Source organism: Molossus molossus, unplaced genomic scaffold (genome assembly GCF_014108415.1).
Source record: "Molossus molossus isolate mMolMol1 unplaced genomic scaffold, mMolMol1.p scaffold_m16_p_10, whole genome shotgun sequence".
Lineage (NCBI taxonomy): Eukaryota > Metazoa > Chordata > Mammalia > Chiroptera > Molossidae > Molossus > Molossus molossus.
Genome location: NW_023425345.1, coordinates 47,068,876 through 47,089,116, shown reverse-complemented (window position 1 = coordinate 47,089,116; position 20,241 = coordinate 47,068,876). Strand labels below are relative to the sequence as shown.

General features: G+C 40.7%; 1 protein-coding gene across 1 annotated transcript in view; it reads left to right on the top strand.

Annotated features, from left to right (window-relative positions):
* The first annotated feature begins 6,010 nt into the window (after positions 1-6,010).
* The window catches only part of DBX2 (developing brain homeobox 2), a 34,517-nt gene continuing 20,286 nt past the window's right edge, over positions 6,011-20,241 (top strand). The window contains exon 1 of the mRNA XM_036251517.1: positions 6,011-6,431. Coding sequence (XP_036107410.1) covers positions 6,011-6,431 — 421 coding nt within the window. The remainder of the gene's footprint in view (positions 6,432-20,241) is intronic.

Genomic DNA, 20,241 nt, shown 5'->3' with positions numbered 1-20,241 from the left:
AGAGAAACATTGACGTGAGAGGGACACAATGACTGGTTGCCTCCCACACGACCCCAACCAGGGCCGGGGTCCAACTGCAACTGAGGTACATGCCCTTGGCCGGAATCAAACCTGCAACGACCCTTTAATCACTGAGCCAAACTGGCCAGGTCCTTATCATCTGTTGATCTTCTATCATCCACCAGTGGGTTTCTGCCTCCCTTACTCCCCTTGAAAGGTTCCTGCCCATGCTCTGGCCAGTTTGCCTCAGTGGTTGAGCATCAGATTGCGGACCAGAGAGTCTTGGGTTCAGTGCCTGATAGGGGCACGTACCACCAATAAAAAAAGGTTCCTGCCCAAGACACTTAGGATCACGTTACTGTTATTGGTCTGAGGCATTTATAGAATCACTATACAGGAGTTAGCAAACGGAGGCTTACAGTTCATTCTTGTATTATTAATCATATTATTTATTTGTATTACAACTGTAAACCTACTTTTGCCTACCCCTGAATTAATTAAGTCAGATGAGGATATACGATGGAAACTAACTCCTAATCTTAATGGCATTACTTAATGAATGTTTATTTTTTGTTCAGGTCATGATCTACTCATGTAGATATTCATCTTTGTTGGCTTTCCACATGGTGATTCAGGGCTTGAGGCTCCTTTCATCTGCAGCTCCACCATCTCCTGGGGACTTAGGGTCCTCGGCGGACCTCTGCATCAGGCAGCTGGAGAGCAGTGTGTGGAGGGCTGTGTGGGTTGTTAGCGTGGGACAGGACTCGAGACAGACCGCTTCTACTCGTGTTCCACTGGCCATCCACGGCCTGAGAGGGGGCTGGGAAATGCAAGGTAGCACTTGCTCAGCTGGAAAAAGAAACTTCCGAGCATATAGCAGCTCTGTACCAATCTGGCATCCCTCCTTTCCGAAGCTCTCTCCTTTGTCTTCCATGACACATTCTCTTGGTCTCTGTCTTCAGATCTTGACTGCTGGTTTCCAGTGTCCTCCATGTCTTTCTTTTATCCATTCCTGAATGTTGGTGGCCCCCCGCGTCTGTCTCTTAATTCATTTCTCTTCTCCCTATATGACTCTCCTGGAAGATTTCATAAACAACCAGAAGGTCTATCTCCACCTTTTTGTTTATATCCCACTGTAAAACCCACTCCTTGTTTTATTTATTTTTTTAATTAAAAAATTTTTTTCCCCTTCATTGATTTTAGAGAGAAAGGAAGGGAGAGGGAGAGAGAGATAGAAACATCGTTGAGAGAGAACATCGATTGGCCGCCTCCTGCATGCCCCCCACTGGGGATCGGGCCCACAACCTGGGCCTGTGCCCTGACTGGGAATCAAACTGTCCACCTCTTGGTACATGGGTCGGTGCTCAACCACGGAGCCACACCGGCCAGGCTTGCTCCTTGTTTTATAAGTCCCCATCTAGATAAGGGGGTATCCAGTCACTAAACTAGAAAAGCGGAAGTGATCCTACATTTTCCCCTTATCTTCTACAACCGAGGTTTCTCAACCACCATACTACTGATGTTCACGGCTGGATAATCCTTTGTTGTGGGAGCTGTCCTGTGCATTATAAAATGCTTAGCAGAATCCCTGGCTTGTACATGCCATTAGCTAAGTCCCCTACCTCCATCAAACAAACAATATCTCCAGATACTGCCAAATATCCCCCGCCCAGTTGATTACCCCGAGCTGAGAACTACCTCATTCAGCCCTATAGATTCAACCATTGCAGTATTTATCCCCTCAATTCCATTTTCGTGCCATTAAGTTTATTTAAATTCCACATCATTTTTGTGTCTGGATTTCTCCAATTGCCTCCTAACTGTGGCAAGTTGGCAGACACAATAGTTATTTCTGATTCACATCTTCACTGCCACCTTCTGCTACAGAAATATGAAATACTTGTTTTTCAGCCTCCCTTGTATGATCAGGTGACACCACTTAGCATGGCAAGTCAGGTTTGTGAAGAGGGTGACAGTTGTGCTTAAAGGGTCAAAAGCTTTGGAATCATCCAGCCTTGGGCTGAATCTCTGTCTCATCATTCTGGAACTTCTGTAGCTTTAAGAAAGTTACTTAAGTTATCTGTGCCCCATCAGTAACACTGGCATAACAACAGTACTGACCTTATAGGATTATTGCTAAGATTAACAATAAGTTAATATTTATGAAATGCTTAGTACTATTCCTGGCTGACTGTAAACACTGGATAAATGGTGGCTATCATGGGGGAATGGCAGTGATGAGGTAATACCTCTTTTCCTTGCTAATTGCAAAGGTTACTACTGCACATCCTAACACCGACCACTGTTCACATCTGAAGACTCAGTTTAGAGGAGACTTCCTCTGGAATTTTCTCACACTGTTACTTCCAAAGTACAAGCCCATTCTTAGGTGTTACTTGTTTTCTCCCTCACTATGCAGTGAATGCCTACAAGGCAAGGACCAGACCTTTCTTCTATATCTCAGGACCACCACAAGTAAGTATTTAACACAGTAAAGATCTGTTGCTAAATCAATAAGTGAATTAACATGATTAATACACACCAGCCTTGCAAATAACTTCCCTTCCACTTAGCAGCCCATGGGGAGGGTGGACCTTTAAAAAGCTTTGGACAGCCCTGGCCGGTTTGGCTCAGAGGTTAGAGCGTTGGCCTGCGGTCCAGAGAGACCCAGGTTCGGTTCCCGCTAAGGGCACGTACCTCGGTTGCAGTTTGTCCCCGGCCCCGGTTGGTCGTGCAGGTGGCAGCCACTCGATGTGTCCCTTTCACGTCGATGTTTCTCTCTCTCTCTCTCTCTCTCCCCCTCCCGCTCTATCTGAACAAAAAATGGAAAAATGTCCTCAGGTGAGTATAAAAAAAAAAAAAAAAAAAAGCTTTGGACATACCTAGGGTAAATGAAACAAAAATCAGCCAGGTGAGTTTGTAAAAGGAATTTTATCTCACTAGCCTCACAACTCCGGCTGGCTTTTAAGTAAATTGAAGACACAGATCAAATTATTCTTAGAGTAAAGAGAAAAATATACACGTGACCCCAAACATTGCAGGCAGCCTTTAAATGGGGGACATTTGTAATACTGTCAACAATAAAAAATAAAAAAAAGTCTTATTTTAAATAAATTCATCTAAATTTGCACAGGAGAGTGGCAATGGAAAGTGCTAATTGACAGAGAAGTCACAGTTTTAACACTCCATTGATAGACATGGTTTCCAAAATTAGGAATTTAAAGTTGCCTTGTGGTTAAAATTTAAACACACACACACACACACACACACACACACTTTTTACACCTGTCCAGTCTCTAGTTAGCAGGCTGTTAATAATGGAAATATTACCATATTTCTGAGGGGGGGGGGTAACTGTAATCCTAAGTAATTCAGCATTCTCCTTCATGTGTCTGTGGAAGAGGACCCAACCACATTTGGTTAGAAGTTGGTGATGGCTTTTCTTCACAAGTTTTGGACCCAACCATCTGTCATTTGCCATTTAACCAACTCCAACTAGGATCTCCTTCTCTAGGTCAAAATTTGTTAGATCATCTCTTCTGGAGTGATTCCTAAATTTAAAAATTTTTAAATTTTTTATGTCAGAAGAATGTTTTATATTGCCAAGTACTTAAAAATACCCTATTTTGGAGTGCTGGGGTAGGATTTCTTGTGGAAGACTATGGGATGGTAAGCATAGTCCATCCCCACGGTTCCTGCAGCTAGCTCCTGTGGGGCTGGACGGCAGAGGTCAAACTGCCACATACACACAGTATATCCCTTCTGTGAAGCCCAGAAGCACTTGAATGATTAACTGGAGCATGGGTCGGAGCACAGAGAGGAAGATTCAGATGTCTCCAGGGCCTGGCAGGTATGGTCAAGGGCTAAGAAAGGATAAGGCCTTGTGTAAGAAAATGACCACAGGAATGTGGGGGAGCAGGGGTAAACGCATTTGAATTTAATTAGTTAAAAACCACTATGGGGCTTCCATTTAACATGGCTAGCGGATCAATTTACTTAGCTGCCTTCTTCTCCCAGACTCTTTTAAAGAAGTAAAAAAAGTAAGAAGCTACTAAGAAATCCTGAGAGGAGACACTGGCAGAGAATAATTTTAGGACAAGCCTGGGGAAAACAATGGAAAGAGGAAGAAAGTAACTGACTTTCAGTGGAGGGACTAACACCCTTTGGAAGATAAGGGTTGGGTATATAAACACTGAATGTTTGAAACCACCAGCATTTCCTTTCCCCACAGCCAGTAGATGCTGTTGGTCTTCAGTTGTCCCTGTGAAATGTGACTGGAGAGGCTGTAAGGGAGTATGGGCACATCTCAAGATGGTGATGAGGGTGAGCAGTGGCTTTGAAAACAGTTGAGTCTCATCTGAACTCTGCAATCAAAGGCTCATCCATTTCCACCCCTATCCAGAACACTAAATCAAATCTTATAAAAAATATCTGGAAATGAATGACTGGAAACAGAAATTTCTTAAAAGGTCTCCAGGAAAAAGTAATTTCCTTTATCTTTGTCAATCAATGGTTGTTGGTGCCAACTCAACACCAACAGGACTCCCCGGTTTGGGATGTAACTAAGAAGGAAACTTAATTCAGTGCATGCAGCTCAGCTGTGATACAGCACAGCCATGAGAACCCCGTGGTGTGGAACAGTTCAACAATGTTACAGCTCAATCATGAAACAGCACAGCTGTTAGGAGGCCGGTGGCAAAGTCCACTCCAGCTACACAGCTCTCTACTCAGCCTCTGCGCTGGTCTGCTCCCCTCTACTCTGACAAAACTGGTATTTCAGTTCCAGCCAGGGGCCTCCATGGAAGGGGAAAATGAGTTCCCCAAACCAGAGGGGAGATGACTTAGGTGCCACCACCCCTGGTTCCTAATTGGTCTGTCCTAATGCAAATGAGGTCTCCAAACCTTCACAGTTTAGTCCAAAAGGCACTGTCCTAATTAGTCAGAATGGAGCCATTCTGATTGGTCAGTGAAAATGCTGATGGGGAAATATAGCCACACAGCACAGCTCTGATGGGACAGGGCAAGCCTCAGAGCTATTGGTTGAAATACAATTCCAAGAACTCCTTTTTAAGGGTTGGCTCATGTGGCCAGAACACATTGCAGCCAGGCAGTTGTGCTGACTTTTCGGTAAAGTCTGGTTTTGGTGAGAGGCTCCAGTTTAGAATTGGCTGCTAAGTTGTGTTCTTTTTTTTTTTTTTTTTTAAACTTGAGCCCAGTTCAGCCACTGGAAGCCCTTCTTAGTAAGTTATCATCTTTCTCAGGGTTCACATCCTTAAAAAAGTAGGAGTCACATCTAATAGCAAACAACCCACTCTTTAAAGGTAACTTTTCATCTGTACTGCCACAACAGTCTCTAACGCCTGTGACTTTCTCTGATAACTCCAAGCTTTCCAGATACTAACAACTCCGTTTACTTTCGCTGGATGCCTGCTGGTTCCTGAACAAGTGACATCCACGCTGGAGAGCCAGAAGTCGCCCAACAGGTGGAACACAGAGAGCAGCTACAGGGCGCTCCTTGCTGGCGTGCATGCGACTTCACGCCCAGGGGCTACTGGGGCTCCGGAGCGGCTTGCAGAGCACGGCCCAGAGAGAGGGCCCAGCGCCCCGGGTTCCCGTCGCCCACGCCCACCTCCTCCCGGCTACGCGTCCCCTCCCCTTGCCAAAGCACGGACTCTTGCGGCTGCCCTTATTGTTGGTCGCGTCTGTCACTTTGTGGGCCGGTGACATGAATGGATGAGCTGGACACACCTTCCAGCTTTCTAAAAAAAAATCCGGTCCGGATCTGCATAGAAAACGGGAGGGACGCCCCCGACGCCCCCGGAGCCTACACCGCGGGCCAGGAAAACGCACAGCTTCCCCCTCCCACACTCACTCCTCCCATCCTTTTAAAAAAAAGCCCGACCCAAATAAATAATACTGTTCCAAGTCTACCGGCGTCCTCGGTGCCCTCTCCTTCCCCGGGGCGCACGAGCTAGAGGCGGACGTGCGACCGGCCCGCGGGCGCCGCACCATGCTCCCCAGCGCCCTGGCGGCCCACGCCGGCGCGTACTGGGACGTGGTGGCCTCGTCCGCGCTCCTCAACTTCCCCGCGGCGCCCGGCTTTGGCAACCTGGGCAAGAGTTTCCTGATCGAGAACTTGCTGCGGGCTGGGGGCGCCCCGCCGCCAGGGCTGCAGCCGCCCCCGCCCCACGGCCCGGCAGCCGCTCTGGCCTCGGCCGCCGCCACCGCCACCGCAGGCGCGCAGGTCCGGCCCCTGCCCGCCAGCCCCGTTCCCCTGAAGCTGTGCCCAGCCGGCGAGCAAGTCAGCCCCGGCGGGGCGCCCTATGGCACGCGGTGGGCTTTTCAAGTGCTCAGCCCCTCGGCGGACGGCGCAAGGCTGCCAGGCCGGGCTCCGGGGGACCGGGACTGTACCTTCCATCCTTCAGCCCCAGGTGAGCCAGCTCTCCCCTTCCCAGCCGAGCCCAGCGCCTCCCGCCCGGCCTGCGGGTCCTGGGTCTGGGCGCGCCGGCGATGCGCACTGCCCGGAGGGCGCTCCGACCCCAGTGCGCAGGAATCCGCTCTGGCCTGGAACGTTCCTAGAACATCTCGAGGTTTAGAGGAGATGCCACTTTGGGGGTAAGGAGGGTAACCCACATCGTGATCCCCCACCTCCGTATCCCATACCACCAGCTTTCTCTCTGTCCCTTTTCTTTCAACAACTGGTAGGGCTACCTGGAATTTCAGGCCTTTTAGGGGAGAAACCTCGTTGTTAGCCCGAAAGGACAGGCCAAACCCCTAGGTCTCGAGTTCGCTGGACCAGTTTCACGGGATTTCCCAAGTTCAGCGATTTTGCCTGTCCGCTCCTTTCCCAGAGGCCGCGCGACACAGTCTGCTTAGAAAGTTCCTGCCAAGAAGAGCTTCCCATGGTCCACTTTGGGGTCATTTGCCTCTTAAACTGTTCAGACTGTCAGGCCCTTCAAAAACACTCGCAAAGAGCTTTGGAAGGAGAGTTGGGTAAAGTTTGGCTTTGGGTCACTAAGGCGCAAAGAAATCAGGCCTACTTTCTCTGCGTGCTGAGTTGAAACAGCTCAATTGGCACCTGGAGTAGAAAGTTCACCAATAAATGGGAATTTACCAAAAGAAGGGCAGTTTTGGTTTAATTCCTGCATGAAACTGAAGTGGTATGAGTGGGAAGAGTATGGGCAATTTAGTCAAATATTAGCTGAAACTTATGGAGGGGCTGCCGAAATAGGCAATGTGAAAAGGGAAAAGCCTCTTAGAGACTCAGGAGCTGAGGTCCAGTTGGATTAATTTTCTTTTTTTTTTGTCGCGTCCTTAGACGATCTTAACTCATTCTTTTAATCCCGAAGGGTTTGTCCAGAATGACTAATAGATGCGTTTTCAGCAGATTCCATTGTCCCAGTAAACTGCCGGATCAAATTTATTGCTAATGGCTTTATAGAATTTAACATGTTTAGAACCTGTCCTGGTCTTTCAGTTTGAAATGGTTACTAACAGAATGGAACAAATATAATTATATGAGCACCGGTCTCATTCACATAGTTTAAAACCTAAATTCTAGGAAGCCTTTTTGTACCCTGGGAGAGGAACAAATATAGTTTAAGCAAAGTTTATAAGCCTTGGAAATTTAGGCCACTCTCTTCTTTTTGAAGTAGTAGGAAAATTAGAAACATATAAAGCAGGTTCAGGTAGACAAAGTTAGTAAATAATGTCTCATAAAAATAACATTTTCAAGAAAATTTAGTGATTTGCATAACTTTTGGTGGTTTGGCATTATGTTCATAGAAGTTATTTTTCAAGGATCCTTATATTGCTCCTCATCATGATTTGCTACTCAGCAATGGAAAATTACTTAATTTTAACTTTCGTAGATTTTACAGATTAAATATAAATAAACCAAATGCTAATCAAATGCAGGTATGTCAATAACTCTGAAAAATAATTTCATATACCTGTTTGCTTCATTCAACATATTACAATTATTGGGAAAAGCTTTTTAATTTTCAAGAACATATTTACTCTTTTATGCTTATTAAAGTGTCAAAATGGAAAAATAGCTTTTTGGAATAATTAAGAGAGTATAAGAATTTATATTTTCCTTTGAAGTATTCTAATATAGTTTAAGCATATGTTATTTAAATATTTTATCCGATCCTCATTGAAGATTTTTTCTCTTAGGTTACTTTTCATATGAATAACCTTTTATTTCAAAAAATGATTATTGTAAAAAATGAATTTAATTTTTGAAATTAGAAAAATGTCTCAAGAAGAAAATGAAAGCCTTGTAAATTTGTGCCCACAAACATACTGCTTAAAATGAGCATTTACATTCATTTATTTTCATAATTTGACGAAGAATGTAGTTTTCTGAACATTGCCCAGTTTTATTTAAATGACAGATTCTTGCCTTACCAAATAGTATAGGAATTATTTTACACTCTGTAGAACTATGAGGTTATATTGTGCACTGACAGTGTTAGCTATCATCTGAAGATTAGATGAAGTTGAAAGTGATTATGTTCTGATGAGATATAAAGGAGGTCCGAAAGCTACTGTTTTCGGAAAGAGAACAATATTTCTTTCTGATCCGTTAGACACTAACTTAGGAATGGATCACAAAATGTGATTTTTGATCATTTCAGCCTATTGACTACCCACTTTTTTCTCAACCTTAATTTGTCAAATGTGGAATAAGAACACCACAGCTTTCTTAAGTGCATTGGTGAAAACAACACTATTTAACTAAGGGATACAGTTCTGCTTCATAATTTTTGTTACTCACTATTAATTATACCATATATTTCATTCATTCAGCAAATACTGTCTTCTATGTGTCAGGCTCCGTTCTAGGCCATTGGGATAATCAGTGAACAAAACAAGTAACTATCTCTGCCCCTGTGAAGCTTACATTCCATGTCCCATTACCACTTTATGGTTTACCAAGCATTTTTTAAAATTGTTAGCTGCTTTAATCCTCACAGGAGGCCAATCATTTTTCTACAATGATTATTTCATTTCCTAGTATTGTTTGGGTTTGAAGTATCAGTTTAAACATCTGTGAACTTGTGAAAGAAAAAAAACCCTGCCCAAATCCCCCTATTCCTTAGCTTAGTCTTTCATTGAATGAGAAACTAGTTCGGGATAATGGGATAACCAATTACGTGTATCACAATAATATATCAGATGTGATTTTGTATCTGAGCCTATAAAAGAAATGGGCTTTCCCCTTGATCTCATTACAGTTAAACAGTAACAGGTTTATTTACAGGTCTTGGGTGAAGGTGTAGCTGTCAGAGCTTTGTTCCTAAAAATTGGCAAGTCTGAATATTTAGCACAAGGGAAGAAACACTCTGCAGCTGTATGTTGCCAAGTTGTTCATATAGAGTAGTTTTAAAAATTTACTTTAAAAATCAAAGGACATTCCTCAAGGGTTGAGAAGGGCATATTTAGTGTATGTAACAGTATGTTGTAAGAAGGGTAAACTCCAGGGGTTGTATCTGAGGGTGGAAAAAAAAAGTCTTGGGTTTATTATAGTTTATTAGTAGAAACCAGGGGGGTTTGCAAGTAAATCTTACTCATCAGAGATCCTTCCGAAGACGTTTATTAATGTTATTCGGTGAATCCTGTGCTGGATTAAAATATTCATCTTTCGGCATATAAAACAGTCTTGAAGTGTAAAAACCTGAAAAATTTAAATGTGTTTGGGTTATGCCACAAATTATCTTCAAAAGAAGAACAAACAGCCTTGCTTTTAAATAACATTTGTTATTTTAAGCACTTTAGAAAATGTTTGACATAAAGATAATTTCCTGAATATAATTTATTGATTATTAAATCTACTCTTTATGCTACATATAAAAGGATTAAAAAGCAAATGTTTATTCTGGATAGGTGAATTAAACTGTTCTTTTTTTTAAGCAACTTTGTCAAGTAAATTGTACTGTATGCTCAGAAATGGAGCCAGGTCTGTAGGGTTTTTCCTGGCACTCAGTTAGGGCTGCTCCTCACCACTAATACTTAACGTGCACTCGGGCTTTTTTGTCCACCCCTGAGTCCCAGTTACTATTTACCTATTACTTCTTGATTCTGTCTGAATGCTTTGTGCTCCAAATTGGTAGTTTTTTCCACTTTCATTGAGATGAAAGTGTGAAATAAAATAGCTTCTCTTACATTTTAGGCATTTGGGGAGGGAGAAGATGGATTTGTGCTCCGAGTGGGAATAACAGTTCAAATGAAGACCTTATGGTCTGATTTTTAAAGCCAGAGCATGTCACTTATTAGGTATGTCACTTATTTTTGCTAACACTGTTCTATAGATTTGTTTTGGCAAGTTAAAGCTACAGCATCTTGAATGTTGATGATACTGACCCAGGACAAAAAGAATGGGGAACCCAAATAATAATGTGACCTATTCAGGTGGTTCCTTGCACAGGCCATCACCCCAAACATCTTTTGTTGGAACTTGTAGATAATATTGAACCATATTCTTACTGCATCTGAACATTATTTTTGTAATCTGATTAACATATATTTGGAGTTATAGTAATATATTAATAACTTTTACATGGTTCATGAAGAATTAGCTCAGAACAAATTTGATATGGTGTCCAACTTAATAAACTCCTTCAGGTTCAAGAAGAAGTTCTCGCAGTGAAGAGAATCGATAGCGCTAATAGTCCTTTTACTTGTGGTACTGATTGAGTAAGCCACAGTCCTTATAAAATACTGTCTGAGTTGAAACTACAACAGGGTAATTTATGTGCATGTAATTTGCCTCTGACTTTAGCACCTAGCCCTCTCCCAACGCCTAACATATGCTTCTCTACTTCACCTTAACAAGGAATCTCAGTTTGCTAACATGTATTGACACTATTGAGGTTTAATAACGAAACGGGAGTAAATCCAGAAGGCAAATAGGAACATTTTAGAACTTTCCCCTTAATTAATATTCACTTTAAGAATGCAAGAGTTATTTTAAGAGGCACAGTGGTTTCAGTGCCCGGAAATTGCATATGGATATGTGCAGAAATAAACTTAGGATTCAGAGAGTTCAAGGTGACATGCAGGAAGCCAAAGAGGCCATATGTTTGCCTTCCATGTAGCTCAGGTGTTGGAAGCAGTGCTGTGTATTGACTCTGTCGGACCTCTCTTTGAGGGTGTCACCTCCTTCCTGTTCTTGTGCCCACCAGAAAAACATCATTTTGCTCTAAGAAGACATTTTATGGTTAGGTTTGCTGCTGAACAGTGATGGAGATGGTAGCAACTTGAAATAAGGGGGCCATGTAGATACTAGATGTGTTCATGTAATACTTTGAGATTTTTTGCTATGAAAGTTTTTATAGAAGTGAAATGTTATCTTTAAAACATTTAAACAATTCTGTCCTTATGTTAGGGTAAGAGGGGGTGTAAATGCTTTATTAACTCCTCACTCAGCCTGCTTTCCGCCAACCTATTTCTGTTGGTGATAATGTCCATAATTTTAGAATCTATCTTATTATGTCTTTTGAGGGAACTTGATTTGTAGCTCTTAATACAGTGTTTGTCCACTTAATCTTGGGTCAACAGAGACTCTAAACATTCTTTTCTTAAATATAGTGTTGTTGTGTTTTTTTTGATAGTGAAGGTACACAATTTTTAAATCAGTAAATAATTTCAAGTTTTTATCCAACCTAGAGTTTGTCCAGAATAAAAAGGCAAATTGCAAAAAGAAACAATATGATTTTTATCTAGGACTGCTTGTTAGAATCCTTATTTAAGACTTCATTAGATCATGCTTCCATTTTATATTCTCTTAGTAAAAACGTTGGACTTTTGCCTTAATGTATAATATGCTTACCAGACCCTTGTATATTTTGTTCCAAAATATTTTATTTTACTTTCTGTAATGTTTCCACTTTTAATGAAATCTCTCCCTTTCATTCTTTTTTAGCCTCCAGACAGTACTTGATTTGGCACTGCTGAGCGATTCATCACTTTACTGATTTATGTTTAATAGCATTATTCATTTTGTCAACCAGCTATTGGGACTATTTCAGGGGCACATTTTTTTTTTTTTTTTTGTGAGTTATGTGAACAGTAAACTTACAGCTTTAAAATTCTCTCTGAAGTCAAAGATCAAAAAGCCGCTATAAGTTTTTAGACTTTTGTTTCAGAACCAAACCATCCAGGAAAAGGAAAGAAAAAAAGAATGTTCATTTCTTTTTCTAGATATTGCTGAATATTTAATTGCCTTCTTGTTTATAAATATTCCAACGATGAACTAGGGTTTTCACTTTTCTTTCACATGCCATAACAACGTTCATTGTATTAATTCTAAGTGACCAATAGAAATAGAGTATTACTGTATGTATTTCTACCAGTCCTCTTGAGGGGACTTAACATTTCTTGTTCTTTACAACTTTAATTCTCTGATTTAAAAATTTTTTAATTCTCACCCAAGGGTATGCTTCCACTGATGTTTAGAGAGAGAGGAAAGGAGGCGGGAGGGGGAGAGAGAGAGAGAGAGAGAGAAACATCAATATGAGAGAAAAACTTCGATTGGTTGCCTCCCATATGTGCCCCGACGGAGGATTGAACCTGAAACCTGGGTAGGTGCCCTACCAGGAATTGAACCTGAGACCCTTTGTGAGCACAGGATGACACTCCAACCAACTAAGCCATAGCAGCCAGGGCAAATCTCTAGCACTTTAAATACAAATATGTGAAAGAGTTAGTAAGTAATTCTTTTTGATAGGATTTATGTCCATTAAAAGAGAATAAAAATCATGACTGCTGGCAAGGTTTTTAATAGACTAACCTAGGGCTGGGTTGAGTTTAGATATGTTGAACCAATTCTACAGTTATATTGGGTGTGAAACCAAAAGACAGTCTGACTCTTCAGAGCAGGAATAGTCACTCCTGTCCACTTACATATTTTCCGTAGGTGCTTTTGCACTATGCATCATAATTGCCCCAAACAGTGTGGCCCGCAGAGCCTAATGGATCGACTATCTGACCCTTTATGGTAAAAATGTGCCAGTATTTTCTCCAATAGAAAATTGGGTAAATGTCAAAATACTGTATATTTTCTAAGCTAGTTTTAGCAGCACTTTTATAATTTTATAGCCTAGATTCACGTCTAAGGTCTTTATATTCCAGATTATGTAATCCTAAACAATTCATGCAATCTCCTTGAACCTCTGTTTCTTTATTTCAAAAGGAGAACCGATGTTAGGGTCAACATTTGACTTTCAAATACACATCTCAAAACCCATAGACAGCATACCGGGGAAGATGTGAAAGACTCCTGTCCCTGGTTCCACCACAGGTAAAGCATTGGTAAAAGGGGCATTGCTGTGTAAGAAACCATCTCCAAATTTAGAAACTTAAAGGAACAGTTTATCATTTTCTCTTTCATTTTTGTGGGTTGGGCTCAGCTGGGTGGTTCTCCCTTCGGGTCTCATTGCAGTTGCATGTCAGCTGGGCTGCAGTCATCTGAAGGCTCAACTGGCTGGGTGTCTGAGACTGTTGTTCACGGGGCCGAGGGCCGTGCTGGCTGTTAACTGAGTGCTCAACAAGAGCGGCTCCAACTTCCACACTTGGACTTCCTGAGTGTTTGAAGCTGCTTGTAGCATGGCACCTGGGTTCTGAAAGGGAGAGTCACAAGAGCAGATTCCTAGAAACCCAGGCTGTACCTCACGGCTTCTTATGAGGGAGGCTTGAAGTTCCAGAACACCACTTCCTTTATATTTCATGGTCAAGCAAGGCAGCAAGACCACCCCAAATATAAGAGAATGGGAACTAGACCCCACCCCTCAATGGGAGGAGTGCCAAATAATTTTAGGCCCTTTAAAATCTGCCACAGGGTGAAATCAGGAGACTTACCTTCAGACGTCATTCCTACCTGGTCTGCTATACCTGGGAGCTCAAGGAACCTTCATGAAGTCTTTCAGAGTTTTGAGAGCTACAGCTAGTTCTATTCTGTTATAGTATTCTCTTCTGTGACATCAACTTTATAATAAAAGAGAAAAGGATTTCCCTAAAATTAGCTCTTTTTTTTTTTTCAGAGCTCTCTAATGGAGACTTCTTGAGGGGAGAGGCAACAGAGCTAGTGACCAGCTTGACTTGTTGCAATGAGCTAGGGCTCCACAGGCTGAGGAAAAGCCAGACCCAACCCCCTGGTGCTGTTGTAAGGATGTAGGAGAAGATGGTAGTGGGAGTGTGCAAATCAGTGGTTGTTGTTGCCTGTGCTACAGCATATTGTTACGGCAGGGGGATCCTTTCACTTAGCCCCTCCTTGTTCCACCACATCCCATCCACTGCCAGGTGAAATTTCCCAAAATACAGCTTTTGTCATGTCACCAAGCTTCTCATGAAAACTTTAATTATCCCCATCTGACTCTCAGATCAAATGGAAATATTCAGGTTGTCCTTCAAGACCTCAATTCCAACAGCTGCATTTGGCTTGGTCCCAGCAGTCAGGGTGGTCTCCTTACCTGCCCCAGGTCACCGCCGTCCCTCCCCTTTCCTCTGGTTCCTGCCACCTTTCCTTCCGGAAGTGCCTTCTTCCTTTCCTTTTGCCCTTCCAAGTACAGGTCCAGATTAAGATGTTTTTCCTGCTTAAACCCTTCTTTGGCAAAGCCTTCCTAACAAGATTTTTTTCTTCTTCTTTTTTTACTTCTGTATTTCAATGGAAGTCTGAACCATGCTGCTTCTTTTATGTATTGTCTTTTTTTTTTTTTTTTTTTAGGCTTAGTTGATTCAAATTATATTATAAATGGTAGGCATAAAGGCACTGTTTTCTGTTCTTTCCAGTGGTCTCATCCTGGCTGTACATTATAATCATCCTGCAGCTTTTGAAAAAATGTTGTGCTAAGGGCCCACTCCTAGCCAGCCTGATTTAACCCAGTTGGTGTGGGGCCTGGGCATCTGTGTCTTTGGAAAGTACTCGGATAATTCTAGGGTTGGGAACACTGGTTAGGAAAACAGTATAAACTTTTTTAGGTCTCATCTCCTCTTTGGGGAATGCCTCATGTTTGACAGAACAGCATTAAATTTGGAGTATGGAGAAAGATACATTTCATTTTTTTGACCAGCAGATATAAAATCTAAGTTAAAGAATACAAGAAATAGAAATTCTTCAAGGAGTAAAACTATCCTCTTTATCCTTTTAGTCCCAACACACAGGGAGTTAAGTGGCATTTGATAGATGTGCAGTAACTATTATTTGCACGGAATTAAAATTTAGAATCAAACAAGTAGGCATTGCATGGGATTTAACTTCTCATGAGCTGTACCAGAACATTAAGACTTTTGTTTTTCTATCTCTGAAATATTTGAGGGGGAAACGTGCTGATATCTGTTGTTTTCTGAGAAGTAGAAAGGTAAAGGATAAATTTCATTAACTTGCTTTTCCTTGCGATTGAAGGCAAGTTTGCATGTAGATCACATAAACGAAGTTTTTACAGGTTGTGTGATAAAATAAATAACACGTTATGGGATAACTGATATTACTTAGGTCTTACTACTCAGGACAGATGGTTGCCATTCATCAGTCTCGATTTTGGGTCCATTTTATTCTAGGTAGTCTGTTTAATTGTGTATTATTTTTAGGTCAGAAGTTTAGATTTCTTTATTCCTAGTACCCTGTACTGGAAGGAGGTCATTAATTTAATCCCTTTGAAATTATTTAATTCCCTGCTATTCTTTCCCAGAGGTATTTTTGACCCTTTGGTTGCCTTAGACATCATAGGGCCTTTGCTCACTTCTCATCCTTAAAATGTCTGCCAAACGGTGCAGCATCGCAGTGGGCTCCTGAAATTTATTTGAAGGTTTTATTAGTGGTCTTTAGTATTCTTTCTTTGAAATGTCAGCTCAAGTCAGTTAGTACCACAGTTTGCTTTGACAATAAAAAGAATGAGGTTTCACCCCACTTAGATACCCGTTGTTCCTCTCCACCAGTAAAGAAGAATGAAAATAACAAAACAATTAAAAAAATTTATTGCTTGCTTTCTAGACAACAGAATTTTGAAAATAATTTCTCTCTAGCTAGGCTTCTAACCATCCTCGGCTGTGGGATACTTAGATCACAGAACTGTCTAGTTGGTTAAGTTAAAAAAAAAAGAAATCAGGCCAGCTCATCATTAAGTTGGCTCTAAGTTCTCGTCTTAATTACACATTCAAAATAATTGATAGAGATTTTTATTCTTTGTCTTCAGAAAGGTCAGAACATTTGATTAAGAAGTGAAAAGTTCATGAAGTTTTCTGTGAATAAGTGCTTTTAGTCATTTGGATTCAGACAGCATAGTTCCAACATTTGAAGTCATTTGTGGCTTGTAACAGTTTCCCACAGAAGACAGAAGTTGGATTTGCTGGCAGGATACAAATTAGGTGTATCCCAAGGCGTTGCACTAAGTGAACCTAGTCCGGCATGCTGTAGGACCTGACCGTGTGCATCTTTTCCATAGGAAAAGCCATGTGTTTTTCTCTTATGGAAAGCTTGGGAGGTGAGCCCATTTTCTGGGCTCCAGCTCCTATTGAATAAGCTGGCCGTCTCTGTGCCTGAAATCGTTATTCCTCATGGCTAGTCACTATATATTATGCTAAAATATTTATGTGTCTATTATACTTTTAAAAAGTTGCTGAAAACAATTATCACATTCCAGATGCATGCCCTTTTGAGGTTGAATATTAATGAATAAATGAGATAGAATGTGTTAAATTTGTAGCCTGTCCAGTGCCCGGTGAATGGTAGGCTCTCCTTAAATATTATTATCATAAGGATTGTTTGGTAAGCCTACGATGAATTGTCCCTATGTGATAAATGATACGGTGACCGCATCTGGAATGCATTGGTGGGCTTTGAAATGCTCATTACCGAGGATGAAAGTGCCTTGTTTTCTGCCCTTTTCAGAGCATCTTCAAAGTAGTTAATGGCTCACAAAAGTTTTAACACATCTGTCAACTTGTCACTTGTTTTTTTTTGTTGTTGTTTTGTTTTGTTTTATCATACTTGAGTTTCCTTTTTTTGCTCATTGCTTTAAAAAGTATGTGGTTTACAACTATTTTAAATTATAATATATATTTCCCAATGCATTGCATTGCTTTAAATGGTTATTTCCTAACACCATTCAGCATGCCTGCGGTGACATGCTCAGCTGGAGTGACAGTGTCAAAGTAGGAGCATGCAAAAAAAAAAATGGAGCACTTAATTGGAATTTCACAGTGATTTCCACATAAACCAGCTTAAACAAGGTGTATTTATGTATAGAAATCAGGAGTTGACTAATCTCCTGTGTAAATATATGGGTGTTAAAGAGGTGATTTAAAATGGTGAAGAAAGTCTACACAATAGGACTTGAAGCCTGGTCGTGTGACATGTAGTTCTTTAGCTGCTGGAATTGTTACTGTAGCTAGCATGTCATTTTGATTACAGCTTTACTAATATTAAGTGGGTAATAAACTGTAATATAACAAACTGTTCAATTACAACTCCTTTTCTGGCTAAATTTAACACTAAGATATAAATCTCAGAACCTCATTTATTACAAATGAATTTAATCGATTGCTTGTCTCAAATGAACCATCATTTTTTACTCTTTATTTTTCCATTTTTAGGGCTATAGGGTTAGCCTGAGACACATGTCGGCTAGGGTAATAAAATTTGTATTTTGTACATATCCTGCATCATTATTTTAATAGTATCAGTAGTACTACCCTGGGCAATATGGCTCAGTAGTTAGAGCATCGGCCTGCAGACCAAAGGGTCTCGGGTTCCACTCCTGGTCAAGGGCACATACCTGGGTTGCAGGTTCAATCCCTAACCCCGGCTGGGGCACGTGTGTGAGGCAACTGTGTCTCTTTCACATGATGTTTCTCTCTCTCACTCTCTCCCCCTACCTCTTTTCCACTCTCTCTAAAAATCAATGGAAAAAATATTCTTGGGTGAGGATTAACAACAACAAAAAGTAGTATCAGTAGTACTTACTTAATATTGAGCAAAAATATTTTTATGTATTTCTAGCTATTATGATAAATGTTTAATTGTGTCTATGTAAGTGAAATATTGCTGAGTCTTTTTCTTTTATCTCAGTTTTTAAAATGTGAAATAGCATAAAAGTGATAATTATTTATAAATAATTAAATTAGCTAATAGATAAAATAACTTGAAAATAAACACAATGAAGCAACTTTTATGTACAGAATATATATTTTTAAGTATTTCATATATTCATAGAAATAACGGAAAATGTAACTAAATAATATCATGCTCTTGTAATACCATTTAAGATGTTAAATTGAAAAGAAATGACTTAGTATTACTATAATGGTCTATATTAGAATGATTTTTGATAATAATGAAATTTAAAGGTCCAGGCCAGTGTGGCTCAGTTGGTCAGAGTGTCGTCCCATACACCAAAAGGTTGTGGGTTTGATCCCTGGTCAGAGAGTGTATGGGAGGCAACCAATCGATGTTTCTCTCTCTCTCCCCCGCCTCTCTTCCTGTCCCTAGCTCCCTGTCTCTCCCTCTCCCTAAAGTCAGTAAGCGTGTCCTTACTTTTTTAAAGTTTAATTGAACTTTTTGCACACCAAAATAGGTATTTAAAAAAATTTTTTTTTTCTTTATTGATTTTAGAGAGAGAGGAAGGGAAAGGGAGAGAGAGATAGAAACATGGATGAGAAAGAGCATCAATTGGCCGCCTCCTGCATGCCCCCCACTGGGCATCGGGCCCACAACCTGGGCATATGCCCTGACTGGGAATTGCACCAGCGACCTCTTGGTTCATGGATTGACGCATAACCACTGAACCACATCGGCTGGGCCAAAATAGGTATTTTTTTGAATACTTTGCTTAGTTGCCATATTTTCAAAACAGCATTAAGACAAACATTTTCTTATTTGAAAATCTAGATATTAAAAATAAAATCAGCCCTGGCCGGTTTGGCGCAGCGGTTAGAGCGTCGACCTGCGGTCCTGAGAGACCCGGGTTCGGTTCCCGCTAAGGGCGCGTACCTCGGTTGCAGTTTGTCCCCGGCTCTGGTCGGTCGTGCGGGTGGCAGCCACTCGATGTGTTCCTTTCACGTCGATGTTTCTCTCTCTCTCTCTGTTCCTCTCTCTCCCTCCCACTCTACCTGAACAAAAATGGGAAAATGTCCTCGGGTGAGGATTAAAAAAAAAAAAAAATTAAAAAAAATAAATAAAATAAAATCAATATTGACTGATTTTCAGTATATTATAAAAAACAGTATATTATGATTAAGTTGCAATTTGAAGGCATTAAGGAACCTGAGACTATACAATTCTTATTGGGAAGGAGACTTATTTTGATATATCCTTCAAAGGCATTGGCGAAAATGAACACATATTCATCAATTGATTAAAATACAACTCTGAATTCTTAAAAGAAGGTATGTATTTGTAGAAAAATAATTTTGACTGCCCTGGCCAGTTTCTCAGTGGTTAGAGCATTGGCCCACGGACCGAAGAGTGTTAAGTGTGATTTCGATCAAGGGCACGTACCTCTGTTGCAATTCAGTCCCTGGCCCTGGTTGGGGTCATGTGGGAGACAACCATTCAATGTGTCTCTCTCACATAGATGTTTCTGTCTCTCTCCCTTCCACTCTGTCTGAAAAAAATCAATAGAAAAATATCCTCTGGTGAGGATTAAATAATAATACTAATAGTACTACTAATAATTTTTGACTATATATAATTGAGAAAAGAGTTGTTTTTGCATATGAAGGGAGAGTAATAAAAACATTTATTTTGAAGTCATATTTTAGACTTCAAGGTAATCTTATGGAAGATCCTGTATTTCAGGGTGTGTCAGGGGACAGAGTAAGGGTTAATTTCTGATCCTCATTCTTTACATAAGAAGATAGAAAGAAAAAGTCTAAAATCTATTGCTTAGATTTGCAGATCATTTATCCATTTTGTGAAAATGTATCGACTATTTAGAGTGTGCCAGGTATTCTGCTGGGTATGCTCTGGTGAAAGGAAATTGCCCACCTTCAGGAAATCTCACCCATATTTATAGTATATAAACCTCATTATACTAAAGCATATGGTATATTTAAGGTACTTGACTAAAGGCTGGCATATAGTAAGTGCTCAATAAAAAAGAGTTATTAATGTTCTATGACATCCTTTATAGATATTTTTCATCTACTGAGAAACAGAGTTTAAAATGTCTTTATTTACAAGCGTAATGATAATCAGCCCATGTGTATGTATTGAAAATATTAGGTACAGCATAGTTCAAT